Below are 15,132 nucleotides of genomic sequence, written 5' to 3'. Positions count from 1 at the left end.
TAGCCGAGAAACAATCAAGGCCTCCACTCCTCTAGTTATAACAAAACTAATCCTAACAAATATGTAAGATGCTGCTCGAGCCCTAATAAATCCTGAGCCTTGGAGAAATTCTAGTCTCATTTAAGTAAAGCAATGACATCTATCAGATAATGATATTATAAACTTGTTAGTTCGTGTATCATTGTTATTATTATTATCATTATTATTATTATTATTATTATTATTATTATTATTATTATTATTATTATTATTATTATTGATCTAAGCTTAAGCAAGTTAAATACCAAGTTGTTTGAGATGAATTCGTTAGTCAAATTAAACGACTTTGAAAATTTTGTCGGGGTTCATTTTTCTATTAACAAACAAGCTTTAAATAAGTTGGTTGTTTAACATAAATATTTACCTGTTTCTTTGAATTGTTTACTGCATTTTACGGTGATCTTCACCTTGAATTATAAAAAGATCTAAAGTATATATAAAAATAAGATACTTCCTCTATGTTTTTAATAAACCCATTTGCTAAACACTAATCAATACACTTTTTAATCTATTTTAAATTTCATGTGATAAAAATTTATACAAAGTTACATTTAACAAGACCCCCACATGATTATGTTTACTACTTCAATCCCGGAAAAAATTATTATGTTGCTTCATTATAATTTTTGTAAGATATATTATGGTTCATTATATAAATATAAAGTACTCAATATTTCATACATGACACATTATAACCTTAATTTGGAAAGTTTATGATTAATTAACCAAAAAAAGCTATTATAAAGTACTAGCTACTTTCGTTCCTTGTTTTATACAAAATAACAAAACTATTATACAAAATAACAAAACTAGCTACTTTCCTTATTTGTCCAAAAAAGAAAAAAAAATTTAATAATTCCCACAAAAAAACATTATGCAGTTATCAAAAACCAAAAAAAAACTCATCACAGAAACCCCAAATTGATAGGCACTTCACCTTTTCATTAGCCGCCAATTCATTAAAAAATTAATAATTCCCACAAAATTCCCCTCAAAACCACAAAACTTGTTTGCTAAAAAATCATAAACCGTTCGTACTATCCCTAATTCAAAGAATCAACGCTTTGCCAGATCAATTCTTTGACAAAGTTTCAAGGTTTGATCTATTAGTTTTTCGGTTTTCTCATATAAAATTGATTTAATGTATGCAATTGATGGTGATATAAAATTTGCAATGCGTTTGTATAGTAGTAGCAATTGAATTAAGCTGAATTTTATTTGATATTTAATATAAATGTTCTTCAATTTAATTTCATTTTTGCAATATCCTGCTTCATTTTGTGTGGCTCAACTAATTTACATAATTTCGTATGGCTATAAATTTGCATAATCTGCTTTAATTTAATTTTATTTTTGCAATATCCTGCTTCAATTTCTGATAACAGTTTGCATGTATGGTTAATTAGTTTTCTGATTATAAACATATTATTAGAACTTCAGACGGAACAGATTAAACCTTAGAACCACCTACTGTAAATGTAGTTGCATCACCTTTTTGCATAAGAGCATATTATTTTGATGTTACTTTATTATGCTATGTTATCTTGCAGTTTTTGCCTGAGCTGTTTCTATTCTATTTTCTTGCTTTTTTATTTTTGGTGATGACTTTGGATGGAGGTTAATACTTTGCTTTGACTGCCATCCAGAATATTCATATCTTGTTATTTAGGTTAGCTGGGTGTCACACTCATATTAGCAAATTAACTGTATATATTACTTGGTTCATTTAATTGGGAAATTAGTTTTGATGTGCAGAAAGATATGTTGCTCAGACTCGGATATAGGTGTCGTATTTGACAAAATGTTAATATGACATTCTAGTTTTAAATTTTTTTTCTCTTCATATAAGACCACTATATATTTGGGTTTGGTATATGTTGTGCCAAAGAATTAGAGGATGAAGCAACATTCGGCATAAAACATAGTAAAATCAATTATGACCTTCGTATTTAAATAATAAGTCACATTTTTCAATTAAACTAAATTCTAGTAAAATTAATTGCAGCCTCCATATCTAAATAATAAGTCACATTTCTATTTTGTTTTTGACATATCATGCTGAAAAGGTATGTATGATGTTAATTGGTAACAATAAAATGGAATTAAAAGAGATCTTAGAGATGGATCAGACATTTGTTTTGGATTCGATAATTTTCATTTTGAAAAATTTCATTCGTCTTAGTGCTTATGATATATATCATATATATCATGCTGAAAAGGTATATATGATGTTAATTGGTAACAATAATTTTCATTTTGATGACCTTAAGGATTTAAATGACCTAAAAGAATGTCATTCGTCTTAGTGCTTTACTTACTTTGTCTATGGATTTTGTATCATTAATTTTTTAGCGAAACTACAATATAATGAGGGAGGATTGAGCATGGATGTATAAACGGTTGGAAGAAAAATTCCTTAGTCCAACCTTTGCTGAAAAGGTCAATGAATTTATTACATTTGCTACCACACAAGACAATGTCGTGATAGATGGTGTGGTGAAATGTCCATGTGAAAAGTGTCGAAATATTCCTTATCAAGATCTTGATATCATTAAGGAGCATCTCTATAGGCATGGTTTTTTGCCTAACTATTTCCAATGGGTTTTTCATGGTGAACTACACTTCCAAAGAGAATCCCATATCCATCGAGGATGCATTGAACCCATACAGAAACATGGTATTAGATGCCTTTGGAGTAGAAGGTGGTTTAGAAAATATTGAAGAAGAGCCACATGCTAGTTACAAGAAGTTCTTTGACATGTTGAAGGCATCCGAAGAGCCATTGTATGATGGCTGCAAGTTGTCTGTATTGTCTGCTACCGCAAGGATGGCAAACATCAAGTGCGAGTATAATATTCCACATAAAGCTGTAGATGGTGTTGCTTCCTTAATGAAAGACATGTGCCCAGATGAAAACAAGATGACAGATAGTTTTTACAAGACTAAGAAATTGCTTAAAGGGCTAGAAATTCCGCACCAAAAGATTCATGTATGTCCAAATGGATGTATGTTATTTTGGAAGGAACACAAAGATCTCAAAGAATGTCTATATTACAAAGGAAGTCGTTATAAGACACTTAGAGAAAGTGGCAACAATTCTCCTCATAGTGCTCTTATTTACTTCCCAATAGGCCCGAGATTACAAAGATTATATGCAACAAGATCTACTGCGGAGCAGATGAGGTGGCATAAAGATAATCCTCGAGTTCATGGCCTTATGTCTCATCCAAGTGATGGAGAGGCGTGGAAACACCTAGATGAAGAGTACCCTTCTTTTGATGCTGAGCCTAGAAATGTCCGACTAGGTCTTTATACCGACGGATTTTCACCATTTGGAAAGACAGGAAGGCAATATTCTTGTTGGCACGGCATTTTAACTCCTTATAATCTTCCACCTGAATTGTGCATGAAGAAACCTTTTATTTTTCTAAGTCTGATAATTCTAGGTCCGAAGAATCCTAAAGGGAATCTCGATGTGTACTTGCAACCTCTTATTGAAGAGTTAAAGCAATTATGGGAGGTTGGGTTACCAACTTACGACATCTCTCAAAAACAAAATTTTCAATTGAAGGCTGCATTGCTTTGGACTATTAATGATTTTTCGGATTATGGCATGCTTTTAGGATGGACCACGACGGGTAGATTAGCTTGCCCATATTGTATGGAAAACACTAAGGCTTTCTCTCTTAAAAATGGTGGAAAACAAAGTTGGTTTGATTGTCACCGTCAGTTTTTCTCCCATGATCATACTTTTCGAAAAAATAAGAGTGCTTTTTTTAAAGACAGAGTTGAGAATGATTCCCCACCACCACGAATGAGTGGTGAGGACATTTGGAATCGAGTATCTTTATTTCCAAAAACTGTTGACCGAATAAGGGGTGATGGTAACGAGCTAGAAGGATATGGAGAGTTCCACCATTGGACAAAGCAAAGTGTCTTTTGGGAGCTTCCATATTGGAGCAAACTCTTGATACGCCACAATCTTGATGTCATGCACATTGAAAAAAATGTATTTGATAATGTGTTTCACACTGTGATGGATGTTAAGGGTAAAACTAAAGACAATGTGAAAGCAAGAAAAGACTTGGGAGAGTATTGTAAACGACGGAAATTGGAGGCGCAAGATGTTATTAATAGTAAAGGGGAAAAATGGACTTTAAAACCGAATGCTCCTTTTAAGTTGCCTAAAGAGAAAAGGAAAGTTCTTTGTGAATGGGTGAAGAAATTAAAGTTTCCTGATGGATATGCTTCTAATTTGGGTAGATGCGTTGATTTAAAGGTGTGTAAGCTACTCGGTATGAAAAGTCATAATTGTCATGTTTTTATGCAATGATTGCTGCCAGCAGTATTTAAAGACTTGTTACCCTTAAATGTGTGGAATGTTATTATTGAGTTGAGCCAATTTTTTAGAGATCTTTGCTCAACCACCTTGAAAATTACTGACAAGGTACACTTAGCTTGGAAGAAAATATTCCTGAAATTATTTGCAAATTAGAGAGAATATTTCCGCCTGGTTTTTTTAATAGTATGGAGCATCTTCCTATTCATTTGCCTTATGAGGCAATAATTGGTGGGCCGGTTCAATATAGGTCGATGTACCCTTTTGAGAGGTAATTATATAAAATTCATCTTTTACTTATTTTTAAAATATTAATTTTAAGATACATAGCATTTTTTTTATAGGTTTTTATACCATTTAAAGAGGAAAGTGGGTAATAAAGCGCGAGTGGAAGCCTCAATTTGTAATGCCTACATACTCGAGGAGGTAACAAATTTTTGCTCCCTTTATTTTGAAGAAGAGGTTGACTCTAAGGTGAAGGTTTTAGGATTGGGTTCACATGCTAAAAGTGAATTGAACAATAATCCTAACCTACCTGAGATGTTCTCTTCAACTTTCGGACATAGTTCATCAGAAGGTCAACTTTGTTACCTTGTTGAAAAAGATTACAAATTTGCTCACCGATATGTTCTAAGTAATTGTGAAACTCTACAGCAATATGAAAGGTAACTTTCTATAAAAGTACCATAACATGTTGCTCGTAACATCTTTATATGTTTATATACTATTATAATTAATAGTTTGTTTGAAGAACAAATGATAAGATAACATAGATGCCAAAGTTCAGATGAAGTTTGGATCAAATATGAAGATATATATCTTGATTGGTTCAAAGATTATGTAAGTCACTTAACTAATATAAAATACTAATTGAATATATGATAGACTAATGTTTTTAGCATGTAAGTCAATGACCCAAATGACATTCTTAACCTTTAATTAATATAGGTATTGGAAAAGGGAATCAACAATGATATTGTTCGCTCGTTAGCTTCTGGACCATTAACAAGAGTTCGAAAATTTAATCACTATCACATTAATGGCTATCATTTTCATACTCTTTCTCATGGAAAAACCAAGTCAACTATGAATTATGGTATATGTGTGAAAAGTGTCAAAGGAAGTGATTATTATGGAATTCTTCAAGAAATAATAGAGTTGACTTATGTTGGAGCAAGAAAGCGTTATACAACTGTGTTGTTTAAGTGTGAATGGTTTGATATTGGACATGGTACTAGGATACATGATAAGTATAACCTTGTAGAGGTGAATCACTCAAAAAGATATCCAAAGTATGTCCCGTTCGTACTGGCATATCAAGCCGAACAAGTATATTATGCCCCTTGTCCTAGTAGTAGCAATGAAAGAAATCAGTGGTGGTTTGTTTTCAACATTAAGGTAAGAGGAGTTATTGATGCGCCCGTTGAGCCTAATGCATTCCAAGTTGTTTCCAATGAAAATCCTCCCTTGTTATCTGAGTTCGAAGTTGGTGATGAAGTAGCCCAAGAGTTTTCCTCTAATGATTATCAAGAAGTGGAAGAGGGAGAAGATGAGGAGGAGGATGAAGAGGATGAGGAAGAATTAGTTTGTTTTACATAAAGATATTTTACTTTTTACTTTGATTTATTTAATAATTATTGTGCCTTTATTTAAATTCTTGTTATTGTAATTTAAAATTTCAAATGTTTTATATGAATTATTTTTTTAATAGTTTGTTGCTTTTTTAGTATGCTTTTTTTAGTTATACACTTTTGACTATTATAATGTCTTTATTACCTTGTCTTTCTCTCATTCTATAGTGTGCAGTGAAAATGGTTCTAACCCGAGGTGGCTATAATGGGAGGGGTCCTATCATTAGGCGTCTACCTTATGTTTCATCACAACTTTCTTCTCAGCAAACAACAACAAATGATGAAATGAATGATAATGCCATGGAAGCAAATTATCATTCTCATATGGAAGAACTACATGGGGATCAAGAGGATATGGGACATGATGATGATGTAGGCCATAATGAAAATGGAGAGGAAGTAGAGTTTTCAGATGAAACTGGTAATCCGAATGCTACTCAAATTTTACACAAAACTGAAGGACTGTGGTAAGTAATTTTACTAGTCTATATTATTATTATATTTATGTACTTGAATATTTATCTGCAATTTCTAAGTGTTAATGAAACAGGTTTCATTCTCGTGAAGTTGTTGATGAAGTTGTAGAAACTTCATATAAGACTTATTTTATGGGACCGTGGAACAGCTGGGCAAAGGTTCCCAAAGAAGAAAAGTCAATATGGTGGAAAGCCTTTAAGGTGATTTTCATTATAGTAAATGATATTCTATAATACTTTTACAAAATATCTTGTTTTATTAATAAATAAAATAATATTCACTAACAAATGGTGCTTTATTGTTCAATCAAAGGCTAAGTTCTCTTGGGATCCTTCAATGGCAAAGTTGGTAAAGAAAGGATGGCAGCAAAAATGTTCTAGGAGAACTCTCGGGCGTAGTGTGTAAGATGTTCACAACAAAACGTTATCGTGCAAAATGGTGTCACCCAAGCATTAGGAAGCGACTTGCGGCTATTAGAGCAAATGATACCTTCAAAAAGAGGTCTGCTCAATGCTCCTTAAATCGAAAGAGGCCTCGGAAAGATATGCCTATCCATTGCCAAGGATCTAAATCAACTGAGCAAATAAGGATTGAACTAGTTTGTCCTCAACCGCATCTAATCTGTGATTTTTCTAGCTGTTCTTTGTCTTTCATTATAGCTGGCATTGTTATGTTATTATTGTTGTTGTATTGGTGTTATTTTGGTGTTGTATTGGTGCTATTTTGGTGTTTTATTGGTGCTATATTGTTGTTGTATTGGTGTTATTTTGGTGTTGTATTGGTGTTGTTTTGCTGCTATGTTACAACTATTTTGCTACAATGTTGCTGTTGTTTTGCTGCCGTAGTTGTTGCTGTTTTAACAGTCCTCTGTCTGACCTTACATTGGCCAAGGCTTGTTGTTGTTGCTGGAGTATAACTTTATGCTAACATTTCTAAAGCAGCATCTTCCACCTCTCACATGTCATCCGTTTATTGGTTAATCATCACGATGGATGGTCTTTTCCTTTAACTTGTTCCTTCATATTCTCTCTACTATGTCCTACTTTTATTTTTTCCTACATTTACCTTGTACTATTCTTCCTACTCACTCTTTGGCATTACCTTCTTTGCCGATGTAAATCCTTCAATGTACTCTCCTTAACCACTCATTCGCAATCGCCTACACAAGTATCTTTGTTTTACTTCTATGACATAAGATGGATTCTTTTATTTGTCATAAATTTTTTCCTAAGGCCTTATTTCAGCCTATTTTTCTCTAATCATATGAATACAATGTACCAAAAAAATCCCCTTATAACCCTTTTACTGATTTTTTTAATACTGCTTATTTTCCTCTCTGTCTCTTTGCAAATGTGCCTTATAGTGTCTAAAGAATATGATAGTGTCCTTTACATACTCGTACGAATCGATTATCGACATGGATGGTCGTTTCTCCTGATGGCTGCACTAGTATTCTCGCTCCTCTACCCAACCCTTGTGTTTTTATACCTCTACACCTGTCTTCTCATGCTCTCTCTTTGGCCTTCTTTCTTTCATAACTTTGTTTATAATAGTGTTCTCCGCTTTTGAAACGGTTTGACTGCCCTATTAGCTTGCATTGCGCCCATCTTTGCTTGGCGTGTCTGTCAAAATGCTATTCCAATCCGATGTGGAATTAGTCACCGTATTGCATCATATGACCCAATCTGTTCTGTTTGTGGTAGAGATGAAGAGACCACCATCCATGCCTTGAAGATTGCTCGTTAGCCAAGAGTGTATGGAGTTGTATTGATTACAATTTTGTTGGTCAATTGAGTGCCCGTATCTTGTATGACTGGTGGGAGAGTTGCTTTACTGAGCTTGATGATACTGAGATTGCGAATGTGGTGACTGTGTGCTGGGCAATCTGGAGTGCCCGTAACTCCCAAGTGATTGAAGGTGTGCAGCCTGTGCCATCTGAGATAGTTAGCTATGCTATGCGGGTGAGTGGAGAGGTTCGTGCAGAGGGCTTCAAGGCTGCAACTGGCAGGGGTGGAGCTGCATCTACCCATCATGCTGTCTGGTCTCCACCTGAGGATGGCTAGTTAAAGCTGAACGTTGATGCGGGTGTGGTGGGGGAACTGGGGTCTGGTGTTGGGGCTGTGCTGTGAGATAGCAGAGGGCTGTGCGAGGGTGTGGGGTGCTGCAATCTCACGCCAAATGGGAAACCAAAATAGAAGAAGCAAATGCTATTTCTTGGGGATTGAGACTTGCAATTCAGCTTGGTGTAAGAAAGGTTGAGGTTGAAGGAGATTGTCTTGGGGTCATTCAAGCTCTAAAGGAGAAGGAAGTAGGTTGTTGTTGCTGTAGTGCGATTTCTGCTGCTGTTGCTGCTACTGCAGTGCTGCAACTGCTTCTGCTGCTACTATTGTAGTGCTACAGCTGCTGCTACTACAGTGCTGCTGTTGTTGTTGCAATGCTCGGTGTTTTTGTGCAGTATTTATTTTAAGATAGTGGTTTTTATAAGATTTTGACATTATTAAGGCGATTCATTTTCCTAAAAATTGCATATATATTATTTTCTGGTTAATTCTAATATGACTAGATAAGATTGTAGACAACTAGCTTTTTTAGCCTATTTCGTGTTATAATAATATTTGAGTTTTTTTTTCCCTTGACATGAGCAGGAGAAAAAACTACAGCGTGTGCCTACTGCAGCTGAGTTTTATTACAAATGTCATGTTAAAGTGAATAAAGGTTTTGTGGATGAGACGGCACAAAAAGTTTGGGTAAGTATTTAAATTTGTAATAAAATGCAATTATGCTTGTTATGGGAACATAAGAGAATACTCACACTAACCAAATTTGTTTAATTACTTTTTAGGATGATTTTCAGAACAAGAAAGCCTCTAATTTGGAGAGTGAAGATCCCAAAACGGAGGACGAGTTACTTCTAGAAGCCTTAGGTGGATGGAAAAATGGAAGAATATATGGTCTTGGAAGTGCTACGAATAATTATTATGTGAAACCACGTAATGAATCTAGTTAGAAGGACCGGAATGAGTTGGTGACTAAATTGCAAAATCATGTTCAAGAACTCAATAAGAAAAATTTAGAACAAGCAAAGGAGCTTGAAGAGAGAAAGACAAGTCTTGTTCAAGCTACTACAAAGCTAAATGAAACAACAGAGAAACTTAATGAAACAGCGGCTGCTATGAAGACTATTGAAGATCAAGTTCAATTCCTAACACAAAATGCAGTTCTTCGTTGAATTAAGATGATCATCATCTACAGACTACATATTTCTAAGTAGTTAAAGAAACAAGTATTTGGTTGTTTATTTTGAGTATTGACTATTTAATTTACATTTTCTCTAACTTTTGCCTTTGATGTACAAATATTTTATAGAGATGATTTTTGTTATATTGGCATTGGATTTTACTTTAATATAATATTTTCTATTTAATTTAATTGTTGTACAAAAATAAAATTTAAGTTATTTTTATTTGACACTGAAAGCTGGCTTAATAATATTAATAATAATAATAATATTAATAATAATAACAATAATAATAATAATAATAATTTTGGTGCTAGATTTGACAACCAATTATAATATATTGGTTGCTAATATCGTCGTAATATTGAGTAACAAAAAAAAAATTCGTTTCCATTTTAAGGAACTAAAGTGATAATTTTGTTGCCATTTTCAAGAACCAATTTCAATAATTTGTTGCCATTACTGGAAACAATTATTTATACTTTGTTGCTATTGTTAACAATAACTTTTAATTAATTTGTTGCTATTTGGCTTGTAATTCTTCATCCTTGTTAGCAACGAACTAGTACAAATCAGTTACCAATGTTAGCAACAACTCCTTAAAAAATTGTTGCCAGAGTTGGCAACGCATGTACAAGACATAGCAACTATTGTGGCAACCATATATAAATAGCTGCGATATAGCAACAATTTGTTTTAGAATTTAAAAGCCAAAATCACTTGGCAACAAGCCTTTTAGCAACCACTAATTTTTGTTTCCAATTTGTTGCCAAGTAAAGTTAGAAACGAATTTTTAGTGTGTAGCAACAAATTTTGATTGTTGCTAAAATGTTCTTCTTTTGTAGTGCATACAACTACAGAATTACAGACTAAACTAAACTGGATTGGATGTTTTTCATAAATAGGATACGGAAAGAAAGATTTTCGAAAACAGAAATGAATTATTTTTATTAAATCATTTTAGAAAACATAAGAATTCACGAGACTCTTCACATTTGACCTTACTCGATATTAAATGACGTGAAAGGTACTAATCACTGGGTTTGGTTTTTGGGGAGACACAATTAGGTGTCTACAGTGTTCATATTAATTACGTAGTATATAACATTCAAATATATTACTCTATTTCTTTGTGGCTTATTACAAATTTAGAATAGATACAATACCTATTATATTGGTAATTTATGTTGATATTAGGTTGTTGGAGTCTTTATAGGAGTTGTTAGCATAGTTGCGGTCAAAGAAAGTGAACTTATGAACATTTTGAATTCAAAAAAATATGAAAACAAAATTTACAAAAATCCCAAGATAAATTACTGTGAAACCAGTGCATCGCACGGGTTCTATCTTAGTTTACAATAAAGTAATGGTAGGAAGAAATTTTACCATTCAAAAAAAAAATGGTAAAAAGACACGTGTGTGCATTGATAAAAAGGGTAGGAAATTCCTATTCATTCCCAAAATTGTTGTGCAAGTAATATATGACCATAAATTAGTAACCTTCATCATCTTTATTTCTCAAAGATGGAAAAATAAACAACTTAATCAGAAATTCTCTGTATGGATCCCTGATATACCCACCTTCTTTAATTTGCACTACTACAAAATATGCCTTAGAGACCTGTTTAAATAGACATAGAGACCTCTTCTTAGGAGGTCTCTAGCTCACAGGTCTCTTTGGTTAAGAGACCTGGTCAATAAAACAGGTCTCTTTAGTATTAATAAGAGACCTAAGAAGTAAGACAACAGGTCTCTTTGCGCATGATTATTTTTTAAATTTCAGAAAGCAAAGAGACCTGTTACCATGGCCAACAGGTCTCTTATTTATTATTTAAGAGACCTGTTAGTAACGACAACAGGTCTCTTTGTTATTTTATTTTATTTTTTCAATTTTTTTTTTTTTTTTTTTTTTTTGCCAAAAAATCAATTATAGTATTAAATTTGTTCTTGTACGATATATGAGCTGTATTTTTTTCTGTATGGCACCTGTAGGATATTTGTACCTATATTTTACACCTTCTATATATATGCACATCATATACATTACTCCATAATTATATAATATTCATGAAGCATATAATAATATAAAAGTTGATAAACACTTTACAAATATCCATTAATTACAATATAACTCCAAAAATACTATACATCAACATCTGCAAAACAAAATCTAGTATTCAATTCCCCAAAAATATAAACCAAACTCTTTTAATTTTCATGCCATCTTAGATAACCTCCAAAAGTTTTATACAAAAAATTCTAAAATTCGCAATACTTTTCCCAAAAGTAATGGACAAATTAAACTCACGCAATGTCCATACCATCTTCATTTCCTTCATTAACATCATCTTGTTCAAGCTCTAGAACATACTTAGCCCACAAGTCTCTAATTTCGTCAATATTTTCAGTTGAATATGTACAGGGGTCCGCTTGAAAAAACTGCAAGATAAACAATAAATAGCCATATATAGTCATAACTCATTCATAATGGAAGATGATGCTACATTATAACTATGTTAAAAAATAATTACGCATACAAACAAATGAATATAATGATATGGGTTGAAATATGCAATGGTAGGATTAAAATCAGCCATTTGAGGGTAATTTGCACCCGCATTTTTCAAATAAGCCCTGAACGACCTTCACTTAGTCAAATTAAGTGTAAAAATATCTATAACCCTATTATAAAATTTATTATGCATAAATGATATTGATCTTAGTAACTAGGGTCTACTTGTGTGCATAAATCAAATTAAACATACCTTATCAGAAACCCACAATACCCTTTTCTGTATAATCTCAAGCATATAGCGACAAACATAGTATCCACAAACTTTTGAGTATTGAGGCTGTCGAGGACACTGTTAAAAAAGACATTCAAATTATAAATACATAAAAATTTGGCATTATAATAACACAAGCATTTAAATAACACATTATTCTTTTAATATCAAGAGTATAAACTAAAATGAAGTACCTTAGGTTGCTTCCACTCAATATATGGATTCTTTTTTATCTTCTTGATGTCCTTTCGATGGACCATGCTGAATTTTTTTAATCCCCTATATAATTGTGACATTGTTTGACAAAAACAATGAATTGAATAATTAATAATAGAGCATATATAATACAAAAACAAAAATGTTGGATAATTACTCGAACTCGTACTCATTTATGATCTTTTTAGCAAACTCATTGATCTCATTTTCTTCCCCAGCCGGATCTAACCAGCACACTAGTCCATTCCAGGGACTAATAACAGCTAACCTCCAATGCATACTACACATAATGATGATGTGATTATATTATCTAAATCAATGGTGAATATTATTGAATAGTGATTGTATAAAATATGCATACTACGTACACTTACTTGTCATTATAAGGAGCAAATAAGAGTTGATTGACGTTCTTTCCCTCGTTGCATCCAAAAACACGAGAAAGATAGTCGGATCGAACCTCCGCATCTGTAGTTGGTGTCATTGGAGATAAAACATTTGTATCACAGAATCCATACATACCCGAGACACCTTCATTTTGACAATGACCTTCCAAGTACCTTGCCTCATCAAAAGTTGTGTATGTTGAAGTTAATACACTAATAAATTTAAAGGTAAAGGAATAATTGGTAAAAAAAGACGCTCACTTTATGAAAACGTTCATTTGGGATTCTCCAACCTCTCTTTTAAAACACCAATCCAACAAGTCCTCGTAGTCAAGCGTCACACCTACGTCTTCATTAAGAAACATGCATTTTGGAATTGGTATGGAGAGTGTCACACCCCTTTTTTTCAATACCATAGCATGAGTATTTAACACACGTAACCATGTCGAAGTCACCATCTCACGATCCTTTTCGGTGATAACGTACTTAAGAGTCGTGGCTACTTGAGATGTTGTTGAATGTGGAGATGGTGTTGTTACATTCAACACTTTTTCTTGTTGGGCAATGGTCTATAGCATGATGAATAAGAAACATTATAACATGAATTTAGTAAATACATATGGTAAAATTTTAAGTACTTTATATGTTGTGACATTTCCTAGATATGTGGATGGATTAAGCTGAATTTTTTTTAAAGAATTCGTATACATAAGAAAATGCCCGTTGATAACACATGCTGAAAAATATTACAATGCAAACATATACCAATCATTAATTAAATTTCATACCTTTCTTGGAAAAATCAAGTTAATCGGCCAAGGTGTGTAGCTGTTCTTTGCATGACAAACATAGACTAGTTCATCATTAGGACATGGCAAGAGAGCAGTCGGCACAATATCTTCTATAATTGTGACTCGAGCATGACCAGGCGGCATTTCTCTAGAATGAGTAACTCTGACATCTGTTATTTTCTCTACTTGTCCGTTTGCAACAATTTGCAACTCTTTGTTGTTTCCTTCAATTGCTAAAGAACAATCACTCCATCCCTTAACATAAATACACCCATTTTAATTAAAAAGGAAAACTTACAGGGCTATAACGTTTAAATTTTTGTAGCTAATCACCATTTTTTATATATTAAGTTCATTTCCTCTATATTGGTTTAAATAATTCATTTATGAGGACTTAATTAGAATGAAAAGGCATACCTCGAGAAATTCTTTCAAATCACAACTCTGATGCACAAGGTTAGTTGTAGGCTCAAGTCGATTGTTACGATCTGTTTGAGGCCAAGGAACATGATATGCCTTAGTCTCTAGGTTTTCCATATGAGATTGCGTTTTTGTGCAAATATCTTCTTCTTTATTACCTTGTGTACCATAAATATCAGCCCCTGCTAATGAATCAGAGGTAAGCCCATGCCCTTTGCTCCCTTGCTCGAAAATTTTGCTTGTTAATAGTTGAGTTAGAGGGATACCTTGAAGCCCCTGACCAAAAGTATCATCCAATTGGGAAGCACGTGACCCATCACTTGCCAGACAACTAGACCCACCCTCCAGCCCACCTGCCAGACCACTAGACCCACCCTCCGGGCCATTAGACCCACTAGCGTGGCCACCAAACCCACCTGTCAGGCCACCAAACCCACCTGTCAAGCCAACACCCAGGCCACTAGACCCACCAGCCAAGCTAACAGACCCACCAGCCAAGCCACCTGTCAAGCCACTAAAACCACCTAACCCACCTGTCAGGCCACAAAACCCATGTACCCCAGCTGTCAGGCCACCAAACCCAGCATTCAAACTACCAGAAGTATTGTTGCCACCAAATAATCCACCAACCTGTTGAGCTCCAACTGCCATGAAAGATTTTATTTGCTCTTGGCTGCAACATGAAATCAAGAAGGACATCATAAAATTTTGTCTATTATCCATGGATACAAGTTTTGATTTCATCATGCCTATTTCAGCATGTAATTGGCTGGGTGGAGCAGGTTTGTTATAACCAAAATAATCCTTCA

At 33.7% G+C, this 15,132-nt stretch overlaps 1 protein-coding gene across 1 annotated transcript; it reads left to right on the top strand.

The window, feature by feature from the left end:
• The first annotated feature begins 2,611 nt into the window (after positions 1 to 2,611).
• On the top strand, positions 2,612 to 4,372 carry LOC145580910 (uncharacterized). Its single transcript, XM_081637992.1, has one exon. It carries the CDS (start codon positions 2,612 to 2,614, stop codon positions 4,370 to 4,372), a length of 1,761 nt encoding a protein of 586 aa, XP_081494118.1.
• Positions 4,373 to 15,132: the final 10,760 nt, after the last annotated feature.

The sequence above is a fragment of the Chenopodium album genome, chromosome 15 (assembly GCF_948465745.1).
Source record: "Chenopodium album chromosome 15, dcCheAlbu1.1, whole genome shotgun sequence".
Lineage (NCBI taxonomy): Eukaryota > Viridiplantae > Streptophyta > Magnoliopsida > Caryophyllales > Amaranthaceae > Chenopodium > Chenopodium album.
Note: the sequence above shows the minus strand (reverse complement) of the source record. Positions and strands in the feature narration are given on the sequence as shown.

Excerpts from the sequence above, each read along its gene's own strand:
- LOC145580910 (XM_081637992.1), top strand. The coding sequence starts at position 2,612 with ATGGTTTTTTGCCTAACTATTTCCAATGGGTTTTTCATGGTGAACTAC.